This window comes from Ornithorhynchus anatinus, chromosome 6 (assembly GCF_004115215.2).
Source record: "Ornithorhynchus anatinus isolate Pmale09 chromosome 6, mOrnAna1.pri.v4, whole genome shotgun sequence".
Lineage (NCBI taxonomy): Eukaryota > Metazoa > Chordata > Mammalia > Monotremata > Ornithorhynchidae > Ornithorhynchus > Ornithorhynchus anatinus.
In genome coordinates this window covers 20,568,579-20,586,870 of record NC_041733.1, presented here as the reverse complement: position 1 = coordinate 20,586,870, position 18,292 = coordinate 20,568,579, and the positions used below count along the sequence as shown (strand labels likewise).

Here is an 18,292-nt window from a genome sequence, read left to right as displayed (position 1 = left end):
TAGAACAGTGCTTAACAAATACCCACATTATTATTAAGCGCTTAACAAAAATTAACATTACAATGATGGCGATGGGTTCAAATCCCGGCTCTCCTACTCGTCAGCTGTGTGACTGTGGGCAAGACACTTCTCTGGGCCTCAGTTCCCTCATCTGTAAAATGGGATGAAGACGGTGAGTCTCACAACCTGATGACCCTGTATCTCCCCCAGCACTTAGAACAGTGCTCTGTGCATAGTAAGCGCTTAACAAATACTAACATTATTATTAAGCACTTAACAAATATTAACATTATGATGATGATGAGGGGTTCAAATCCTGGCTCTGCTACTCGTCAGCTGTGTGACTCTGGGCAAGTCACTTCTCTGGGCCTCAGTTCCCTCATCTGTAAAATAATAACGTTGGTATTTGTTAAGTGCTTACTCTGTGCAGAGCACTGTTCTAAGCGCTGGGGTAGCCACAGGGGAATCAGGTTGTCCCACGTGGGGCTCACCGTCTTAATCCCCATTTTACAGATGAGGGAACTGAGGCCCAGAGAAGTGAAGTGACTTGCCCACCGTCACACAGCTGACAAGTGGCAGAGCTGGGATTCGAACCCATGACCTCTGACTCCAAAGCCCGGGCTCTTTCCACTGAGCCACGCTGCTTTTGAAGACGGTGAATCTCACAACCTGAGGACCCTGTATCACCCCCAGGGCTTAGAACAGTGCTCTGCGCATAGGAAGCACTTAACAAATACCCACATTATTATTAAGCGCTTAACAAATATTAACATTACGATGATGATGAGGGGTTCAAATCCCGTCTCTGCTACTCGTCGGCTGTGCGACTGTGGGCAAGTCACTTCTCTGGGCCTCAGTTCCCTCATCTGTAAAATGAGGATGAAGACAGTGAGTCTCACAACCTGAGGACCCTGTATCACCCCCAGCGCTTGGGACAGTGCTCTGCGCAGAGGAAGCGCTTAACAAATACCCACATTATTATTAAGCGCTTAACAAATATTAACATTACGATGATGATGAGGGGTTCAAATCCCGGCTCTGCCACTTAGCTGTGCGACTGTGGGCAAGTCACTTCTCTGGGCCTCAGTTCCCTCATCTGTAAAATGAGGATGAAGACAGTGAGTCTCACAACCTGAGGACCCTGTATCACCCCCAGCGCTTGGGACAGTGCTCTGCGCAGAGGAAGCGCTTAACAAATACCCACATTATTATTAAGCGCTTAACAAATATTAACATTACGATGATGATGAGGGGTTCAAATCCCGGCTCTGCCACTTAGCTGTGCGACTGTGGGCAAGTCACTTCTCTGGGCCTCAGTTCCCTCATCAGTAAAATAGGGATGAAGACGGTGAGTCTCACCACCTGAGGACCCAGTATCACCCCCAGCGTTTGGGACAGTGCTCTACGCATAGGAAGCGCTTAACAAATACGAATATTATGATCATGGCGGGGGCGTCGGGGGTGGGTGAGGCGGGGCCCTGTTAGGACAAAATGGCGGGGGTGAGGCCTTCTTCTTCTCCGCCCCGCGGTGGGGCTACGTCACTTCCGGTGTGGCCCGGCCTGGCCGCTTTCCCCGCCATCGCTGCCATCACCGGCCTCCTCGCCTTGCCTCCTCTCTCCTCTCCTCCTTCTCCGCCGGTCCCGCTCCTCCGCCATGCGTCTGGTCAGCTGGAACATCAACGGTATCCGGAGGCCCGCGGCCGGCGTGGGGCGCGTCCTGGAGGCGCTCGGGGCCGATGTGGTCTGCCTGCAGGAGACCAGAGTCACCCGTGAGCCCCCCTTTGTCCCCCAACTCTCCTCCTCATCAGCAGCCTGAGCGTGGCTTTGGTGAATAATAATAATATTGGTATTGGTTAAGCGCTTACTAAGTGCAGAGCACTGTTCTAAGCGCTGGGGGAAGTAATAATAATGTTGGCATTGGTTAAGCGCTTACTCTGTGCAGAGCACTCTTCTGAGCGCTGGGGGAGAGACAGGGGAATCAGCTTTGGAGTCAGAGGTCATGAGTTCGAATCCCAGCTCTGCCACTTGTCAGCTGTGTGACTGTGGGCAAGTCACTTAACTTCTCTGTGCCTCAGTGACCTCATCTGTAAAATGGGGATGAAGACTGTCAGCCCCACGTAGGACAACCTGACTACCCTGTATCTCCCCCACAGCTTAGAACAGTGCTCAGTACATAGTAAGCACTTAAATACCAACATCATTATTACTTTCCAAGCACTTAGTACAGTCAGCTGTGTGACCGTGGGCAAGTCACTTAACTTCTCTGTGCCTCAGTTCCCTCATCTGTGAAATGGGGATGAAGACTGTCAGCCCCACGTGGGACAACCTGATTGCCCTGTGTCTACCCCAGCGCTTAGAACAGTGCTCTGCACATAGTAAGCGCTTAACAAATAGCAACATTATTATTATTAGGTTGTCCCACATGAAGCTCACAGTCTTCATCCCCATTTTAGAGAGGAGGTAACGGAGGCACAGAGAAGTGAAGTGACTTGCCCACAGTCACACAGCTGACAAATGGGTACAGGGTCATCAGGTTGTCCCACGTGGGACTCCCAGTCTTCAGCCCCATTTTCCAGTTGAGGTCACTGAGGGTCAGAGAAGTGACTTAATAATGTTGGTATTGGTTAAGGGCTTACTCTGTGCAGAGCACTGTTCTAAGCGCTGGGGAAGGTAATGTTGGCATTGGTTAAGCGCTTACTCTGTGCAGAGCACTGTTCTAAGCGCTGGGGGAGATACAGGGTCATCAGGTTGGCCCACGTGAGGCTCGCAGTTAATCCCCATTTTACAGATGAGGTGACTGAGGCACAGAGAATAATAATAATAATAATGATAATGTTGGCATTTGTTAAGCGCTTACTATGTGCAGAGCACTGTTCTAAGCGCTGGGGGAGATACAGGGTCATCGGGTTGTCCCACGTGAGGTTCACAGTTAATCTCCATTTTACAGATGAGGTAACTGAGGCACAGAGAATAATAATGATAATACTGTTGGTATTAAGCGCTTACTCTGAGCAGAGCACTGTTCTAAATGCTGGGGGAGATACAGGGGAATCAGGTTGTCCCACATGGGGCTTCATCCCAGTCTTCATCCCCATTTTCCAGTTCACTGAGGCCCAGAGAAGTGACTTAATAATAATAATGTTGGTATTGGTTAAGCGCTTACTATGTGCAGAGCACTGTTCTAAGCGCTGGGGGAGATACAGGGTCAGCAGGTTGTCCCGTGTGGGGCTCATTCATTCATTCAGTAGTATTTACTGAGCGCTGACTATGTGCAGAGCACTGTACTAAGTGCATGGAATGTGCAAATCGGTAACAGATAGAGACAGTCCCTGCCCTCTGACGAGCTTACAGTCTAATCGGGGGAGACGGACACACAAGAACAATAGTAATAGATAGCAAGGAAATAAATAGAAACAAGATGAGGGAACTGAGGCCCAGAGAAGTGACTTAATATTATCAAGGTAATCAGATTGTCCCACATGGAGCTCACAGTCTTCATCCCCATTTTCCAGAAGAGGTCACTGAGGCCCAGAGAAGTAAAGTGACTTGCCCACAGTCACCCAGCTGACAAGTGGCAGAGCCAGGATTTGAACCCATGACCATGCATTCATTCGTATTTACTGAGCCCTTCCTCTGTGCAGCGCACTGTACTAAACACATGGAATGTACAATTGGGCCACGGATAGAGACGATCCCTGCCCAATTTAGTCGTATTTATTAAGCGCCTCCCATGGAGCACTGTAATAATATTGTTGGTATTTGTTAAGCGCTTACTATGTGCAGAGCACTGTTCTAAGCTCTGGGGTAGATACAGGGTAATCAGGTTGTCCCACGTGAGGCTAACAGTTAATCCCCATTTTACAGATGAGGGAACTGAGGCACAGAGAAGTTAAGTGACTTGCCCATGGTCACACAGCTGACTGTACTAAGTGCTTGGAAAGTAATAATGATGTTGGTATTTAAGTGCTTACTATGTACTGAGCACTGTTCTAAGCTGTGGGGGAGATACAGGGTAGTCAGGTTGCCCTACGTGGGGCTCACAGTCTTCACCCCCATTTTACAGATGAGGTCACTGAGGCCCCGAGAAGTGAAGTGACTTGCCCAGAGTCCCTCAGCTGACAGGTGGCAGAGCTGGGATTAGAACCCATGACCTCTGACTTCTAAGCCCGGGCTCTTTCCACTAAGCCATGCTGCTGCTCTCTGTGTTGCTGAATTGTACATTCCAAGCGCTTAGTACAGTGCTCTGCACATACTAAGCACTCAAATATGATTGAATGAATGAATTTGCCTGTTTCCCTGGCCCTCGCTCTCCCCAGCTCCTGCTCCCCTCCCCCAGACATCTTCAGCTGCTTCTCGTTCACACCCGGCGCCGCTACCTGTGTGCTGGTGACCTTGGGCAAGTAACTTCACTTCTCTTTGCCCCATCTCTAAAATGGGGACTTAAAGACTATGAGCCCCACGTGGGGCGGGGTCTGTGTCCAATCCGATTTGCTTGTAGTAATAATAATGATAGTATCTGTTAAGCGCTTACTATGTGCCAAGCGCTATTCTACCCACTAGGGGGGATACAGGTTGTCCCATGTGGGGCTCACTGTCTTCATCCCCATTTTCCAAATGAGGTAACTGAGGCCCAGAAAAGTGAAGGGACTAGCCCCAAATCACCCAGCTGACAAGTGGCGGAGTGGGGATTTGAACCTGTGACCTCTGACTCCCAAGCTCGAGCTGTCCCACTGAGCCACCGTGCTTAGTACGGTGCCAGGCACAGAGTAAGCGCCTAACAGATGCCACAATTATTATTGCTTAGTGCAGAGCACTGTATTGAGCGCTTGGGGGAGTACAACAGAATTGGCCCAAACGTTGCCTGCCCCTAACGAGCTTAATGATAATAATGGTATTTGATAAGCGCTTCCTGTGGGCCAGGCGCTGTAGTAAGCGCTGGGACGATTCAAGCAAATCAGGTTGGACATATCCCCGTCCCGCAGAGGGCTCACAGTCTCAATCCCCATTTTAGAGGTGAGGTAACGGAGGCACAGAGGAGTCAAACGACTTGCCCGGGCCACGTGGCGGACGAGTGACGGGGCTGGGATTAGAACCCGTGACCTTCCGATCCCCGGGCCCGCGCTCTATTGACCACGCCACGCTGCTTCCCTTTCCTTTTCCCATCTTAACCGAATCCAAACAGTAGCAGCCCTGGGTCTCTCCCCTTCCTAACGGAGGTCTCAAAAAGCCTGTCTTCTGGCTTGGTTTTAATGGTAGATATCCCCATTTGCCCCCAGGAGACTTGCTGGATGAACCCACAGCGATCGTCGAGGGCTACAATTCCTACTTTAGCTTCAGCCGCGGCCGAAGTGGCTACTCAGGTAAGGGGACAGCGCTGATGACCTGCCCCGTCCCTCACTTTGCCACCGACCATTACCTTTGTGAGATTCCACACGGGAAGATTTTTGTTTTTTACCCGTATTTGTTAAATGCTTTCCCTTATTACGTGTCTGTTGTTGTATTGTACTCTCCCAAGCGATTATAAGTGCACTCTCAAAGTGCCGGGTTAGATAGGATGTCTCTGTCCGCCCCCCCGGACTGCAAGCTCGTTGTGGATGGGGAATGTCACTGTTTACTGTTGTAGTGGCTTTTCCCAAGCGCTCAGTAAAGTGCCCTGCACAGAGTACGCGCTTAATACCATTGAGTGAATGCAAGCTGATCAGGTCGGGCACGGTCTCTGTCCTACGTGGGGCTCAGAGTCCAAGTTGGAGGGGAACCAGGTTTTCTTCCCCATTTTGTGGTTGAGGAAACTGAGGCGTTTCTCCCCCGATTAGACCGTAAACCCGTCGTTGGGCAGGGATTGTCTCTATCTGTTGCCGAATTATACATTCCAAGCGCTTAGTACAGTGCTCTGCACATAGTAAGCGCTCAAAAAATACCATAGAATGAATGAATGAGGCACAGAGAAGATCATGGAGTGCCTAAAGTCACATAGCAGGCGAGTGGCGGAGCAGGGATTAGAGCCGGGCCCTTGCTTGATCCATTAGGCCACGCTGTTTCCCTTTGGAAGTCGTTCCTTTTGTATCGGTTCAAATGCCCCATTCTCACTGCACCCGAAGCCAGTTGTGCAGGAAATTGGGCAGGGTGGCTTTTTCTGTTTCTCTCCCTCTCACCCCTCTCTCTGTGGCATTCATTCAATAGTATTTATTGAGCGCTTACTATGTGCAGAGCACTGTACCAAGTGCTTGGAATGGACGATTCGGCAACAGATAGACAATCCCTGCCCATTGACGGGTTTACAGTCTAATCTATGTGAATGGCAGGGGAACAGGCCGAGGCATTGATGATGATGATGGTATTTAAGCGCTTACTATGTGCAAAGCACTGTTCTAAGCACTGGGGGGGATACAAGGTTGTCCCATGTAAGGCTCACAGTTTTAATCCCCATTTTACAGGTGAGGGAACTGAGGTACAGAGAAGTGACTTTGCCCAAAGTCACCCAGCTGACAAGTGGCAGAGCTGGGATTAGAACCCATGACCTCTCACTCCGAAGCCCGGGCTCTCTCCACTGAGCCACGCTGTTTCTCTAAGGGAGGGAGTGGTATCTTGAAGCTTCCTCAGTGCCGCTTCTAGGTTGGGGGCCCTTTGGAGCCCTGAAGACTTGCAGATGAGGGACGGTAGAAAAGTCTGCCAATATCCCTCCCCACCTGTGGAGGAGGCTTGGGCGAGGGAAAGTGCCAAGAAAGCCCCCCGTCAATTTTCAACCTCAAATTCCATTTAACAAAATCTAATTTGTACTTCTTCCGGTTTTCATCGTAGCAGTCTGGTCCTTTACCTGAAATGCAGGAATTTTGGGCTAAAAGTGTTATGAACCAAAAAATAAGTCCTATTGCTGAAATGTAGTAATACTAATAATAGTATCTGCGAAAGCGCTCAGCGTGTGCCAGTTGGTGGGGGTAGGTGTGAGAGAATCGGGTTGGATCCGGTTCCTGCCCCTCGTCAGTCTAACAGTCTAAGTGGGAGGGAGTGGGACCGGTAGGTGTCAAGGAAACCTATCTGATGTTTGTTCGGGTGCTCTGTAGATGTTAAAGGATGAGCCGATCAATCGTATTTATAGAGCGTTTCCTGCGTGCAGAGGACTGTACTAAGTGCCTAGGAGAGTACATTATAAGAGAGTTGGAGGGCATGTGCCCTGCCCACAAGGAGCTTAACTTACTGGGGCAATTTGCTAAATGTCCCAGTCGTGGAAATGAATTCCCCAGCTACTTATTCACAAACACGTTAACAAGACTCTCTGCTAGTTGAATTGAACTAGAGTAGAGAAAGACTGACTTTGTGACTAGCACCTTTCTTGGCCAAATATCTCCTCTGTTATATTTATTGAGCGCCATGTATTTTTTGCCCAGACGCTGCCTCGTCAGGTCTAACCTAATTTCTTCACTTTTCTTAGCATTTGCTGCTACCGTTTCAGTGCCTGTCTCCCCCTTGTAAACTGTAAGCTCCTTGTGGGCGGGGAACATGTCTACCGACTCTGCGGTACTGTACTCTCTCAAGCACTTAGAACAGTGCTCTGCACTCAGCAAGAGCTCTGTAAATACCATTATTGATTGACTGATTGGAATAGAGGTTTATGGTCCTAATGAAGGCTCATCTTACAGTTTAGCTGTCTCTCAAGCACTGATCTCCTACTGCAACCCAATCTCCAAACCCCATTCCTCGAACTCCAGCCTACTCTCTCTACCTCAGTCTTGTCCATCTCATCACCAACCCCTTGCCCATGTCTCCCCTCGGGCCTGGAACTCCCTCCCCTTTCATATCCAAAAGTCCACACTTTTGAAGGCAGTGATGGAAATTCGCATTGTGCGATGTGTGAAACAGTAGTCCACCAGAACCCAGCTTCAAAACCCCGCTAAAATCGTATCTCCTCCAAGAGGCCTTCCCTAACTAGGCCCACATTTCCCCTCTCTGCCTTTCCCTTTGCATCACCTGTGCACTCATGTGCCCCTTAACCACTTTGATACTAACCCCAGCAGGCCCTCAGCACTTATGAAAATACCCTTATAGTCTACCGTTTCCCCTATATGTAATTTATTTTAACGTCCATCTCCTCCCGTACATTGTAAGCTCCTTGGGGGCAGGGAACTCTATTATAGTGTATGGTCCACATTAAGCACAGAGTAATTACCATAGATCAATTGAATGTACCTCACTGCTTAGGGTAGTGCTGGCTTAAATATTATTATTGTGGTCTGGTTTATGAAAAAGACACTGGTGACCTGTTGAGCATACCTGTTCATTTCCAGTTTATTCCAAAAGGCAGGTCTAGTTGTAGCCTGTAAATTCCTTGTGAGCTCTTTTTTGTACTTTCCCAAGCGCTTAGTACAGTGCTCTGCACCCAATAAGTGCTCAGTAAATACGACCGATCAGTTGACCGATTGGGATTCCTTAAGGAAAGGAATGAGGCAGGGATGAGCTAATCTGAATTTTATATTTATTACCAGCTGTACAGTCACCGATGTATTGATTTTTCCCATAGGCGTGGCGACCTTCTGTAAGGACAGCGCCACGCCAGTGGCCGCCGAAGAAGGCCTCTCGGGTCTGCTGGCCGATAACCGGGGAGCGATCGGTTGCTACGGAGACACGGAAGGGTTTACAGAAGATGAACTGAGGGCTCTGGACAGCGAAGGCCGAGCGGTCATCACCCAGCACAGGATACGGTAAAGTAGCACTGAGATCCTTTCTCTGGATCCCCCAAGTGGCAGTGCCTAGGGGCAATCAGAAATTGGGAGAGATGGACTTAAAGCAGCTCTCTAATCCAGGAACTTTGGTTTGGGAGAGAAGTCCTGTGGGCAAGGAAAGAACTGTCGACAATTCCAGCTGCAGACACATCTGGATTGTGCAGGAGACCGTGTTTTTCTGAGTTGGAGAGTATATTGGTTTACGCTTCCCAAAATACCTTGCTGGTTCTTAGGTGTAGATGACTAGGCTGGCTCGAGAGGATGCCTTTCGGTAATCTGTAGATTGCTCGTCCCACCTCATTAATTCGTGGAGAAGGTCTTCACCCTCTCCTTTTAAACCTAGTACTAGAAACTTCTGGGTAGCCCAGTTAACAGCCGAGTCAGTCACCCACATACTTGGTGTCTTTGTAGTATCTGGGTAACCGGCTCAATGGCACCAACTCTGCTGTAGCGTACTCTCCCAGTCTCTTAGAACAGTGCTCTGCACGCAGTGAGAACTCGGTAAACACCACGGATCGATTCTTCCATCTCTCCCAGGAGGCCTTGGTTAAGCGAAGTAAGAAGTTAGTTCCTAACGTCGGAGAAAAGACGTTGATGGTTTTCTTCCTCTGTAGCACATCAGATAAGCGGGAAAAGACCCTGACGGTGATCAACGTGTATTGCCCCCACGCTGATCCCGAAAAACCGGAACGCAAAACCTTTAAGCTGCGCTTCTATCATCTCTTGAAGCTGAGAGCCGAGGCCATCCTGCGTGCCGGCAGGTAGGTGTGTCAGTCCACAGCCGGTTCCTCCCTGTCCGGCCCCGGGCGTCCATCCAGACTGCATTTCACTTCCTCCGTTACTGACAGTTTGGGTTTTAATCAGCAAGCACTCTCCTCTTTTCTAGCCACGTGATCATCTTGGGTGATGTGAACACGTCGCATCGACCTATAGACCACTGCGACCCTTCCGACCCGGTGAGGATCGAGTGGCCACACCTGTGCCTATTTCTGTATCATCTTAGCGAAGACTCGGTGTCTTTTCTGTGGGGCTACCCAGGCGATAGTAGGTCGTGCACTCTGCGACCTCTAGTCCCCTGCTTGAGGGTGATGGATAGAGGTTTGCGAGCTTTCAGCGTAGATTGGGAAAATGAAGAAGGAGGTAATAAACCCGGTGGCCGCTTTAGAGCCTGAGGGCTGCGACCACTAAGGAGGCCAAGCGGGATGCCGAGCCCCATTGGCGGTTCGGCCTCAAGTCACTCTCCAGTAATTGTCAGTCCTTTTTGACTGAGAACATTTCCATCCATAGAGCCGTGGAGTGCATCCCGTCTATATGTACCACCAACCCTCAGCTGGGGAATATGACCTAATAATAATAATAATGGTATCTGTTAAGCGCTTACTATGGGCCAAGCACTGCTGGAAGCGCTGGGGGTGATACAAGGAAATCAGGTTGTCCCACGTGGGGCTCACAGACTTAATCCCCATTTTACAGATGAGGGAACTGAGGCCCAGAGAAGTGAAGTGACTTACCAAAGTCACCCAGCTGACACGTGGTGGATGGGGGATTCGAACCCATGACCTCTGATTCCCAAGCCCAGGCTCTTCCCACTGAGCCGCACTGGGGCCCAGGAGAGAGGCTGCCTCGGCACGAAAGAGGTTATTTCCATCAGGTGTGGGCAAAGACCTGCCTCGTACCGTTGAAGAATGACCAGCTGTTTTGTGTCTGTCTCTCCCCTGCCCCTCCACCCAGGAACACTTTGATGAGAACCCAGGACGGAGATGGTTAAATGAGTTCCTGTGGGAACCCGGCAAGGCCCCCGGCAAAGGAGAAGTTGCAGACCCTCCCCCCGGAGGAGGCGGCGGGGCGTTCGTGGACAGCTTCCGTTACTTCCATCCAACCCAAACCAATGCCTTCACCTGCTGGTCTGTCCCCCAAGGGGCTCGGCACACTAATTACGGCACCAGGATAGACTACATCCTGGGGGACCGCATCCTGGTGACCGAGGAGTTTGAGGACTCTGTCCTCTTACCCGAGGTGGAGGGCTCAGACCACTGTCCCGTCAGAGCCGTCCTGAAAAGCACCTTAATGGCCGCTCCCAAGTGCCCCCCGTTTTGCACCAAGTATCTCCCCGAGTTCGCGGGGAAACAGCAGAAGCTGTCCCAGTTCTTGGTGAGGTTGGATCGCAGGGGTGGGAGCCGCAGCTCTCCGCCGGATTCCCCGGAGTCCGCGGAGGCAGTGGAGGACGTGGCACCGCCGAACAGGCAGGAGAAACGAAACAGTGCCGAAAAGACTAAGGTCGGGGTAAAGAAGAACAGAACGAGTGCCAGCAGAGGCGGGGGCACCCTGCTGAGGTTTTTCAAGCCGGGTGATAACAGAGAAGGAAAGGCAAACCCGCCCGAAAAGATGGGGCCGGACCGAGCTGTGCAAGACCAACAGGCCGTGATTGGCGTCCCCCAGGCAGCGGAGCAGGCTAAGCGGGAAGGGGAGACGGCACCAGCTGAGCCCAAAGAGGGCCAGGCAGCGTTTTGGAAGTCCGTCTTTAAGGGGCCCCCTCCGCCTCCGCCCTGCAAAGTTCACGGCGAGCCCTGCGTGATGCGGACGGTGAAAAAGGCCGGGCCCAACCACGGCAGGCAGTTCTACGTGTGTGCCCGGCCCGTGGGCCACGCCACCAACCCTGCTGCCCGCTGTGACTTCTTTCTCTGGGTCCCCAAGAAGCAGGCGGCTCCCCGGTGATAACGGGGGAGTGGCCCGGGTTGGAACTCGAACCACTGGCTGGTGGTGTGCTGCAGGGTAGTGGAAAAATTCAACCCTTCTGAACAGTCCCAGAGAAACGCCGGTCTTTCCCATCCAGAGGGCAGAGTGTCACTATCCAGAAGAGCTTCTTGACTGTGATTCGAAATGACTGGTATGTTACCCAGCAGAGGCTTCTCGGGGGTTGAGTGGTGGTGTTCAACTCAACCTAATAATTGGAGGAAAATAGCTCCCCTTTCCTTAGGTACCCCTGTGGTTTTTCCGACTACATTGAGCACTGTCATTTTACCTCAGGGCCTGGCCTGAACTCTTGAGGTTGCTGGTGAGAAAGTTATCCCTTAAATGGAGTTTATTTTTTTATAAGGAACATCAATAAAGCTATAGTTTTAAAAAAAAAAAAATCAAAACCCTTCAGCTCTGTATTTAGGTTTGTTTTTTTGGTTTTTTTCCCTCTGGGAAGAGCCAGCACCCTGCAGCTAGACTTCAGACGTTCCATCCCTGTTCAAAATCAGTCACTTATTATATTCTCCCAAGCACTTAGGATGGTGCTCTAAACAGAATAAGCACTCAGATACTACTGGTTGATTTATTGAGTGCTTACCATGTGCAGAGCACTGTCCTAAGCACTTGGGAGAGTATAATGGTAGACAGCAAGCCTACAGTCTAGGGGGAGAAAGCAGCTGAATTCCCCACTGGTGCTGTACAAAAAATTGTGGCCTGGCGTGAGCCTCCCACCCAGTGTAGCCTAGACTCTCCCAGTGTAGCCAACCTCTCATCTCCTGAGGGCGGTTCTGAACGAGTCAGATACGTCAACCTCGAGAGATTGGAGGAAGCTGGCTCTGGGAAGAACCGCCTAATTTGCCAAATCTGAAGGAACGCACCGTGTGTTGAAAGTGAGACTCCATTAGGCTGTTTGCATCTTATTTTTAAGGCAAAGAAGCTTTAGTTGAAATACAGATTGTGATGCCTTGACGTTTGATCAGAAAGTGACCGAATGAGGCAGTCGAAAGAACTACTTTCAAGTGCTCAGTGCAGTGGTTCGCACACAGTAAGTGGTCAATAAATACAACTGAACGATTGAATGGACTACTTATGGAAAGAGAAAAAACCAAAATGTTGGATTTAAAAAGTTCTGCCAAGGGACTCCTCATTCTCTTCTTGTCACATTGGAGCTGATGGGGTGCATGGAGAGTGTTTATTGCGTTCAGTGTCTTCTAGCTATGAGCCTGACCTACCTCAGACAGTGCAAAGCCTGAAAATAAGGAAATCATATAAAGCGGGGCAATTCATTAGAGTCCCATTTTGTGTAACTGATGACCCATTCAGGAGCCCTGTGATATAAAGGCACAAACATCTGGCAGCTGAAACTCGGATGCTGCGGAGAATGGTTTTAGTTGTATTGAAACTTGGCCTTATCAATCGTATTTACTGAGCGCTTACCGTGTGCCAAGCACCGTACTAAGAGTACAATAAACAGAGTTGGTAGACACATCCCCTGCCCGTCTAGAGACTGTAAAAAGGGCTTGGGGGTTTGTAAACCGTGAAACTGGAAAGAGCAATTGTGAGGAAACTCGATCATTAAAGGAGACCTGAGTCCAGTAGGTCTTGAGTATCTGAGTAATTCCCAAGGGGTGCCTGTGATTAGGAGAAAGACTTGGATATATCTTAATTTGCAAGATCTTCAAATCAGTTTAAAGGGAGAACCCATGCTTGGGGAAAGACGTTTTGAGGTTTTGAGCCATTTGCAAAGATTAGAATTGCAAGGACGGGTGCTTAAAGGTGTGCTTAAATACGTCACAAGTCATGGCTGGAACATCTCCGGGCAGGCTGGAGGAGGAATGTTCAGTCCTAGAAAATCCAAAGTACCACAACCATTGATCACTCTATTTCCGAGGCTGAGATCTACCCGTCTCAACAGTCATATAAGGGGAGAGCCTCTGTTGATAGCTGTTGGCAACAGCTTTAGATTTGGTTCACTAGGGTCCATAGGTTGTGGTCATTGTGTGATTTCAAAGAGTTCTGTATGGAACATAGAAAAGTAGACTCCGTGATTAAGTACAGAGCTCACAGACCATTCCTCACTCTTCTAATTCTGCAACTGTCCACCTCAAGGATAAATGGCTATTCTGGACGGTGGGAACAAAAAAAATGATCGGAAGAGAAGTGCATCATGCTGATTTGCCTATATGGTTCAGGATAAGATCTTTTTATTTTTATATTTCTAACTTTTCATATATGAGCATATTTTTATATAACTCACTGAGACTGGTAAGTCTGAAAGGAGGAAAGTAAATTAGGTCATTTCTACCTCTTCCTCAAATAACCTGCAGAAAGTTGTCTCTGCGGTGTCATCCAGGATAATTTGAGTCTGGAGAGAAGATGGCAAATACCTGGCAGGAGAACCTGCAGGGGAAACTCCTCCCTCACATAAGGGTTGGCTAATGTTACGTCCCAATTGTTTGTTGTTCTATCTGCTAGTACAATTTGGACTTGTACCATATTTCTCCCCCGTTTAGACTGTGAGTGCGACATTGGGCGGGGATTGTCTCTAACTGTTGCCGAACTGTACATTCCAAGCGCTTGGTACAGTGCTCTGCACGTAGTAAGCGCTCAATAAATACTATTGAATGAATGAATGAATTTGGGTGTACATTTTTAAAAGTAATTGGCAGATGATTATGAAAAGGGGCGTGGGGATGATGTTAATATCATTCCTAAGTTAGTCCTGGAGAAGGCAATCGTTCTGGCCAGTGAATCAAACTCCTTAAAGGATTTTTTTTTTTCCCCTTAATTGTCTGGATGTTTTGCTCCATGACTCCATGTTCCATATTAACAAGTGAGTTTGAAAGCTCGTCTTGAGAATCGCTCAGAGCCATGGCATCTGGGAAATCGTGAGGTCTCCCACTCTGGAAGTAAAAGCCTTCCAAACGCTTCCTACTTTTAACATTGGTTTGGCTATACTTCGTTTTTATTTTTAGTAAGGGGAAGAGAGGAGGTTCTAATGACGAGGCTATTTATCGATAGAAGGAAGGATTATTAATTGTGAATCCTACTGAAATATTTCTCATTGATTTTGACAGGAGATGGTGGTTATTTAGTAGCAATGATTATTTTATGAAACTGACAGAAACCGCCTGAAACTAGAGACCTATTTCAAAGGAGAAGCAGTGTGGCTTCCTACCGTTCCTCTCCAAACTCCTTGAGTCGTCTACACCCTATGTCTCAAATTCCTCTCCTCCAGTTCTCTCCTTGACCCCCTCCAATCTGGCTTCCATCCCCTTCAATCCACAAAAACCACCCTCTCGGAGGTCACCAGTGATCTCCTTCTTGCCAAATCCAACGGCGTCTACTCCATCCAAATCCTCCTCGACCTCTCAGCTGCCTTTGACGCTGTCAACCCCCCCTTTCTCTTGGAAAGGTTATTCAACCTTGGCGTCATTGACTCCGTCCTCTCCTGGTTCTCCTTCTCTCTCTCTGGCTGTACATTCTCAGTCTCCTTCGTGGGCTACTCTTCTGCCTCCCACCCCCTAACTGGGCTCGGTGGGTGGGGAGGTGTCCCTCAAGCTTCAGGTCTGGTTCCCCTTCTATTCTCTATGTCCATCCACTCCCTTGGAGAACTCATTCGCTCCCTGGGCTTCAGCTACCACCTCTACGCGGATGATACCCAAATCTACATCTCCAGCCCTGATCTCTCTCTCCTTTTCTCCAGTCTCACTTTTCCTCTTGCCTTCGAGAGATCTCTACTTGGACGTCCTCTCATCACCTCAAACTTAACATGTCCAAAACAGAGCTCCTTATCTTCCCACCTAAACCCTGACCTCCCCCATTTTCCCATCACCGTAGATGGCACCACCGTCCTTCCCTTGGTGTCATCCTTGACTCCTCTCTCTCCTTCAACCTGCATATTCAGTCCGTCGCTAAATCCCACCTTCCCAACATCGCTAAAATCCGTCCTTCTCCACCCAAACTACTACCACGTTAATACAGTCGCTCGTCCTATCCCACCTGGATTACCGCATCAGCCTCCTTGCCGACCTTCCGGCCTCCTGCCTCTCCCCACTCCGGTCCATACTTCACTCTGCTGCCCGGATCGTTTTTCCACAGAAACGCTCAGGACACGTCACCCTGTCCCTGAAAAAACTCCAGCCCGTCCACCTCCACATCGAACAAAAACTCCTCACCGTTGGCTTTCAAGCACTCGGCCACCTTGCCCCCTCCTACCTCACCTTCTACAACCCAGCCCGCACACTTCACTCCTCTCACTGTGCCTCCATCTCACCTGTCTCGCCGCCGACCCCTCGCCCACATCCCGCCTCTGGCCTGGAATGCCCTCCCTCCTCGGATCCGACAGACGATTGCTCTCCCCCTCTTCAAAGTCTTATTGGGGTCACGTCTCCTCCAAGAGGCCTTCCCAGACTAAGCCCTCCTCATCTCCCGCCCCTTCTACGTCACCCTGACTCGCTCCCTTTGCTCTTTCCCGCTCCCAGCCCCACAGCACTTATGTACTTATCTGTAGTTTTATTTATCTGTAGTGATATCTGTCTCCCCTCTAGACTGTAACCTCATCGTGGGCAGGGAATGTGACGGTTTGCTTTTCTTTTTTACTCTCCCAACTGCTTAGTACGGTGCTCTGCACACAGTAATCACTCAGTAAATACTACTGAATGAATGACAAGAGCACGGGCCTGGGAGTCGGAAGACCTGGGTTCTAATGCCAGCTCTGCCACCTGTCTGTGTGACCTTGGGCAAGTCACTTAACTCCTCAGTGCCTCAGTTACCTCATCTGTAAAATGGGGATGAAGAGCCCAATGTGGGACACGGACGGTGCCCGACCTGATCAGCTCGTATCTACCCCAGCATTTAATACAGTGCCCGGCACACAGTAAACACTTAACAAATACCATAAAAGAAGGGTTTTGATGTTCAACCCTTGATATTTACCATTTAGTACCCACTCTGGACAGTGCTCCTTAGTGAGCACTGAAAACATTCCATGGACAAAGAATTGCATGCACTGGGGTGAAAGCCCAGGGGAGCAGCCCCGCTTTTCTTATCCCAGAGACTTGACTGGTTCTGGGGCGTAGATCGCAACTAGGGAGAGGCCAGAACAAACTCAGGAGGGAAAACACCTTTGGAAGCAATTGGGAGGGGAATTTCCAAGTGGATTTGATGACAGCAAGAGGAACACCCACTCTAGCTAAGCTGACTCTGTTCATAGCGACGATGGGGCGGGAAACAAAGCTGCCAGAAAACTTCTTTACATCATCCATGAATCAGATCCTCACATCATCTGGGATCAGTCTGGATTAGGTAAAGCACATTAAGAAGCGAAGTTGTGAAATTAAATATCAATGAACGCTTACAGGGTTCCACAAGAAGTCATTCAGATGCTGGCAAGGGTTTTTGTCTTGTCTTCTGCCGTCGAGTCGTCTCCAACCCTTAGTGACGCCATTAGACACATCTCTCCCGGAACGCCCCGCCGCCATCTGCAGTCGTTCTGGTAGTGGATCCGTAGAGTTTTCTTGGTAAAAAGGCAAAAGTGGCATACCAGTGCCTCCGTCCGTGCAGTCAACTTAAGTCTCTGCCCTCGACTGACTCTCTCCCACGCCGCTGCTGCCCAGCACAGGTGAGGTTTGACTTGTAGCAGATGGCCTTCCACTCGTTAGCCACTGCCCAAACTAGGAATGGAACGGGTAGGCCTCTGCTTGTCTCCCTCCCGTAGTCGACACTGGTAGAGTACTGGAAACTCTCCAGGTGCGACCCTAGGGCGGGAGGAATGGTTTAGTCCCTCTAAAATTACTGAATGATGAGTTGGAATAGAGACAGTTACTTTGAAATGTTTCTTCTAAGAGCAGCCTAAAGGGGTGGAAGTTGTAGGAGAGGAGGAGGTGGGGCGAGGCAGGATTAGGGGACAGAAGGAGTCTAAATACTATAGTCTTGGTAAAGGGGATGGGTCCTTAGGGAAAAGTGGGTATTTGGCTATCTGGAGAAATGTCAGTATTTCACCTGTGGAATGAAGTTCTCACCGAATACCATTACTAATGTTAAGAAAGGAGAATTGCAGTTCACTACTGGGAATTTAGAAAAATAAGACAATTACAATGATCAGTGATTGACTTTCCATACATTTTTTTCTGACCCGCATTTTCTACCAAAATTTAGTTTGGGGGATTTCAGGTAAGAGAAGGTTAACAACCAAAGCAAGAAAACGTCCATCTTGCCTGTCCTCTCTGGGACCACTGCACTGAAAAGCTAGCCGTCGTCCCGGAAGCCAGGCACGGATTCTGGCTAGAGAGAGAACGTTCTGATGAGACCAGAGGGCCCCAGCCGCATTGGGCAGGCAGTCCCTCCCTCCCAGGCTACCGCATGAGGACATAGATGAAGAGCCTGCCAAACCAGGGGGATGTGGGGAAAGATTCATCACTGAGGAGTAGACCAATCTCTGAAAAATCAGGTCTTGCCCCTCCAGTCCAGGGCATGGTTTGGTGGCAGGTGATGCGTGCCTAAGAAGGGTAACCTGGGAACGGGCTTGGCCCGGCCCCGAAAGCGAAAAACAAAACAACACCGAGCAGCACCGACTGCTGCCAACAGCCAAAATGCCATAGCCCAGCAGAGGACGATCTTAACGGGGGCGTGGTTTGGTTGAAAATGTCAGCCTTGCATCAACCTTTTCAGCTCCACCATCAGAGATAACCTCCCCATTCGCAGCATCCCGTTCAAGCATGAAAGAACTGCATATACTCCAAAGCCACCTCTCCTGATCTTCACAAACCCCGGGTTTCTGTGCGCCCTCCTGTCCAAGGTGAGGAAAGAAGGGTGCTTGGAAGAAACGGAGGGTATGA

The 18,292-nt window shown here is 49.6% G+C and overlaps 1 protein-coding gene across 3 annotated transcripts; it reads left to right on the top strand.

Annotated features, from left to right (window-relative positions):
• Window positions 1-1,550: 1,550 nt before the first annotated feature.
• On the top strand, window positions 1,551-11,838 carry APEX2 (apurinic/apyrimidinic endodeoxyribonuclease 2). Of its 3 annotated transcripts, none has more exons than XM_029067956.2 (6): window positions 1,551-1,682; window positions 5,277-5,360; window positions 8,516-8,696; window positions 9,332-9,478; window positions 9,604-9,673; window positions 10,449-11,838. In XM_029067956.2, the coding sequence occupies exons 1-6, from the start codon at window positions 1,655-1,657 to the stop codon at window positions 11,430-11,432; spliced, it is 1,494 nt and encodes a 497-aa protein (XP_028923789.1). In that variant the 5' UTR covers window positions 1,551-1,654; the 3' UTR covers window positions 11,433-11,838. The 3 variants fall into 3 exon arrangements, with proteins under 3 accessions (XP_028923789.1, XP_028923787.1, XP_028923788.1); XM_029067954.2 differs by having other exon boundaries at window positions 1,551-1,769; XM_029067955.2 differs by having other exon boundaries at window positions 1,553-1,827.
• The last annotated feature ends 6,454 nt before the right edge of the window (window positions 11,839-18,292 follow it).

Bases quoted from the DNA above. Each gene is read 5' to 3' on its own strand.
- APEX2 (XM_029067954.2), top strand. From the start codon at position 1,655: ATGCGTCTGGTCAGCTGGAACATCAACGGTATCCGGAGGCCCGCGGCC. The intron at 8,697-9,331 runs GTAAAGTAGCAC...CTTCCTCTGTAG, and splicing joins ATCACCCAGCACAGGATACG to CACATCAGATAAGCGGGAAA. The intron at 9,674-10,448 runs GTGAGGATCGAG...CCCTCCACCCAG, and splicing joins ACTGCGACCCTTCCGACCCG to GAACACTTTGATGAGAACCC.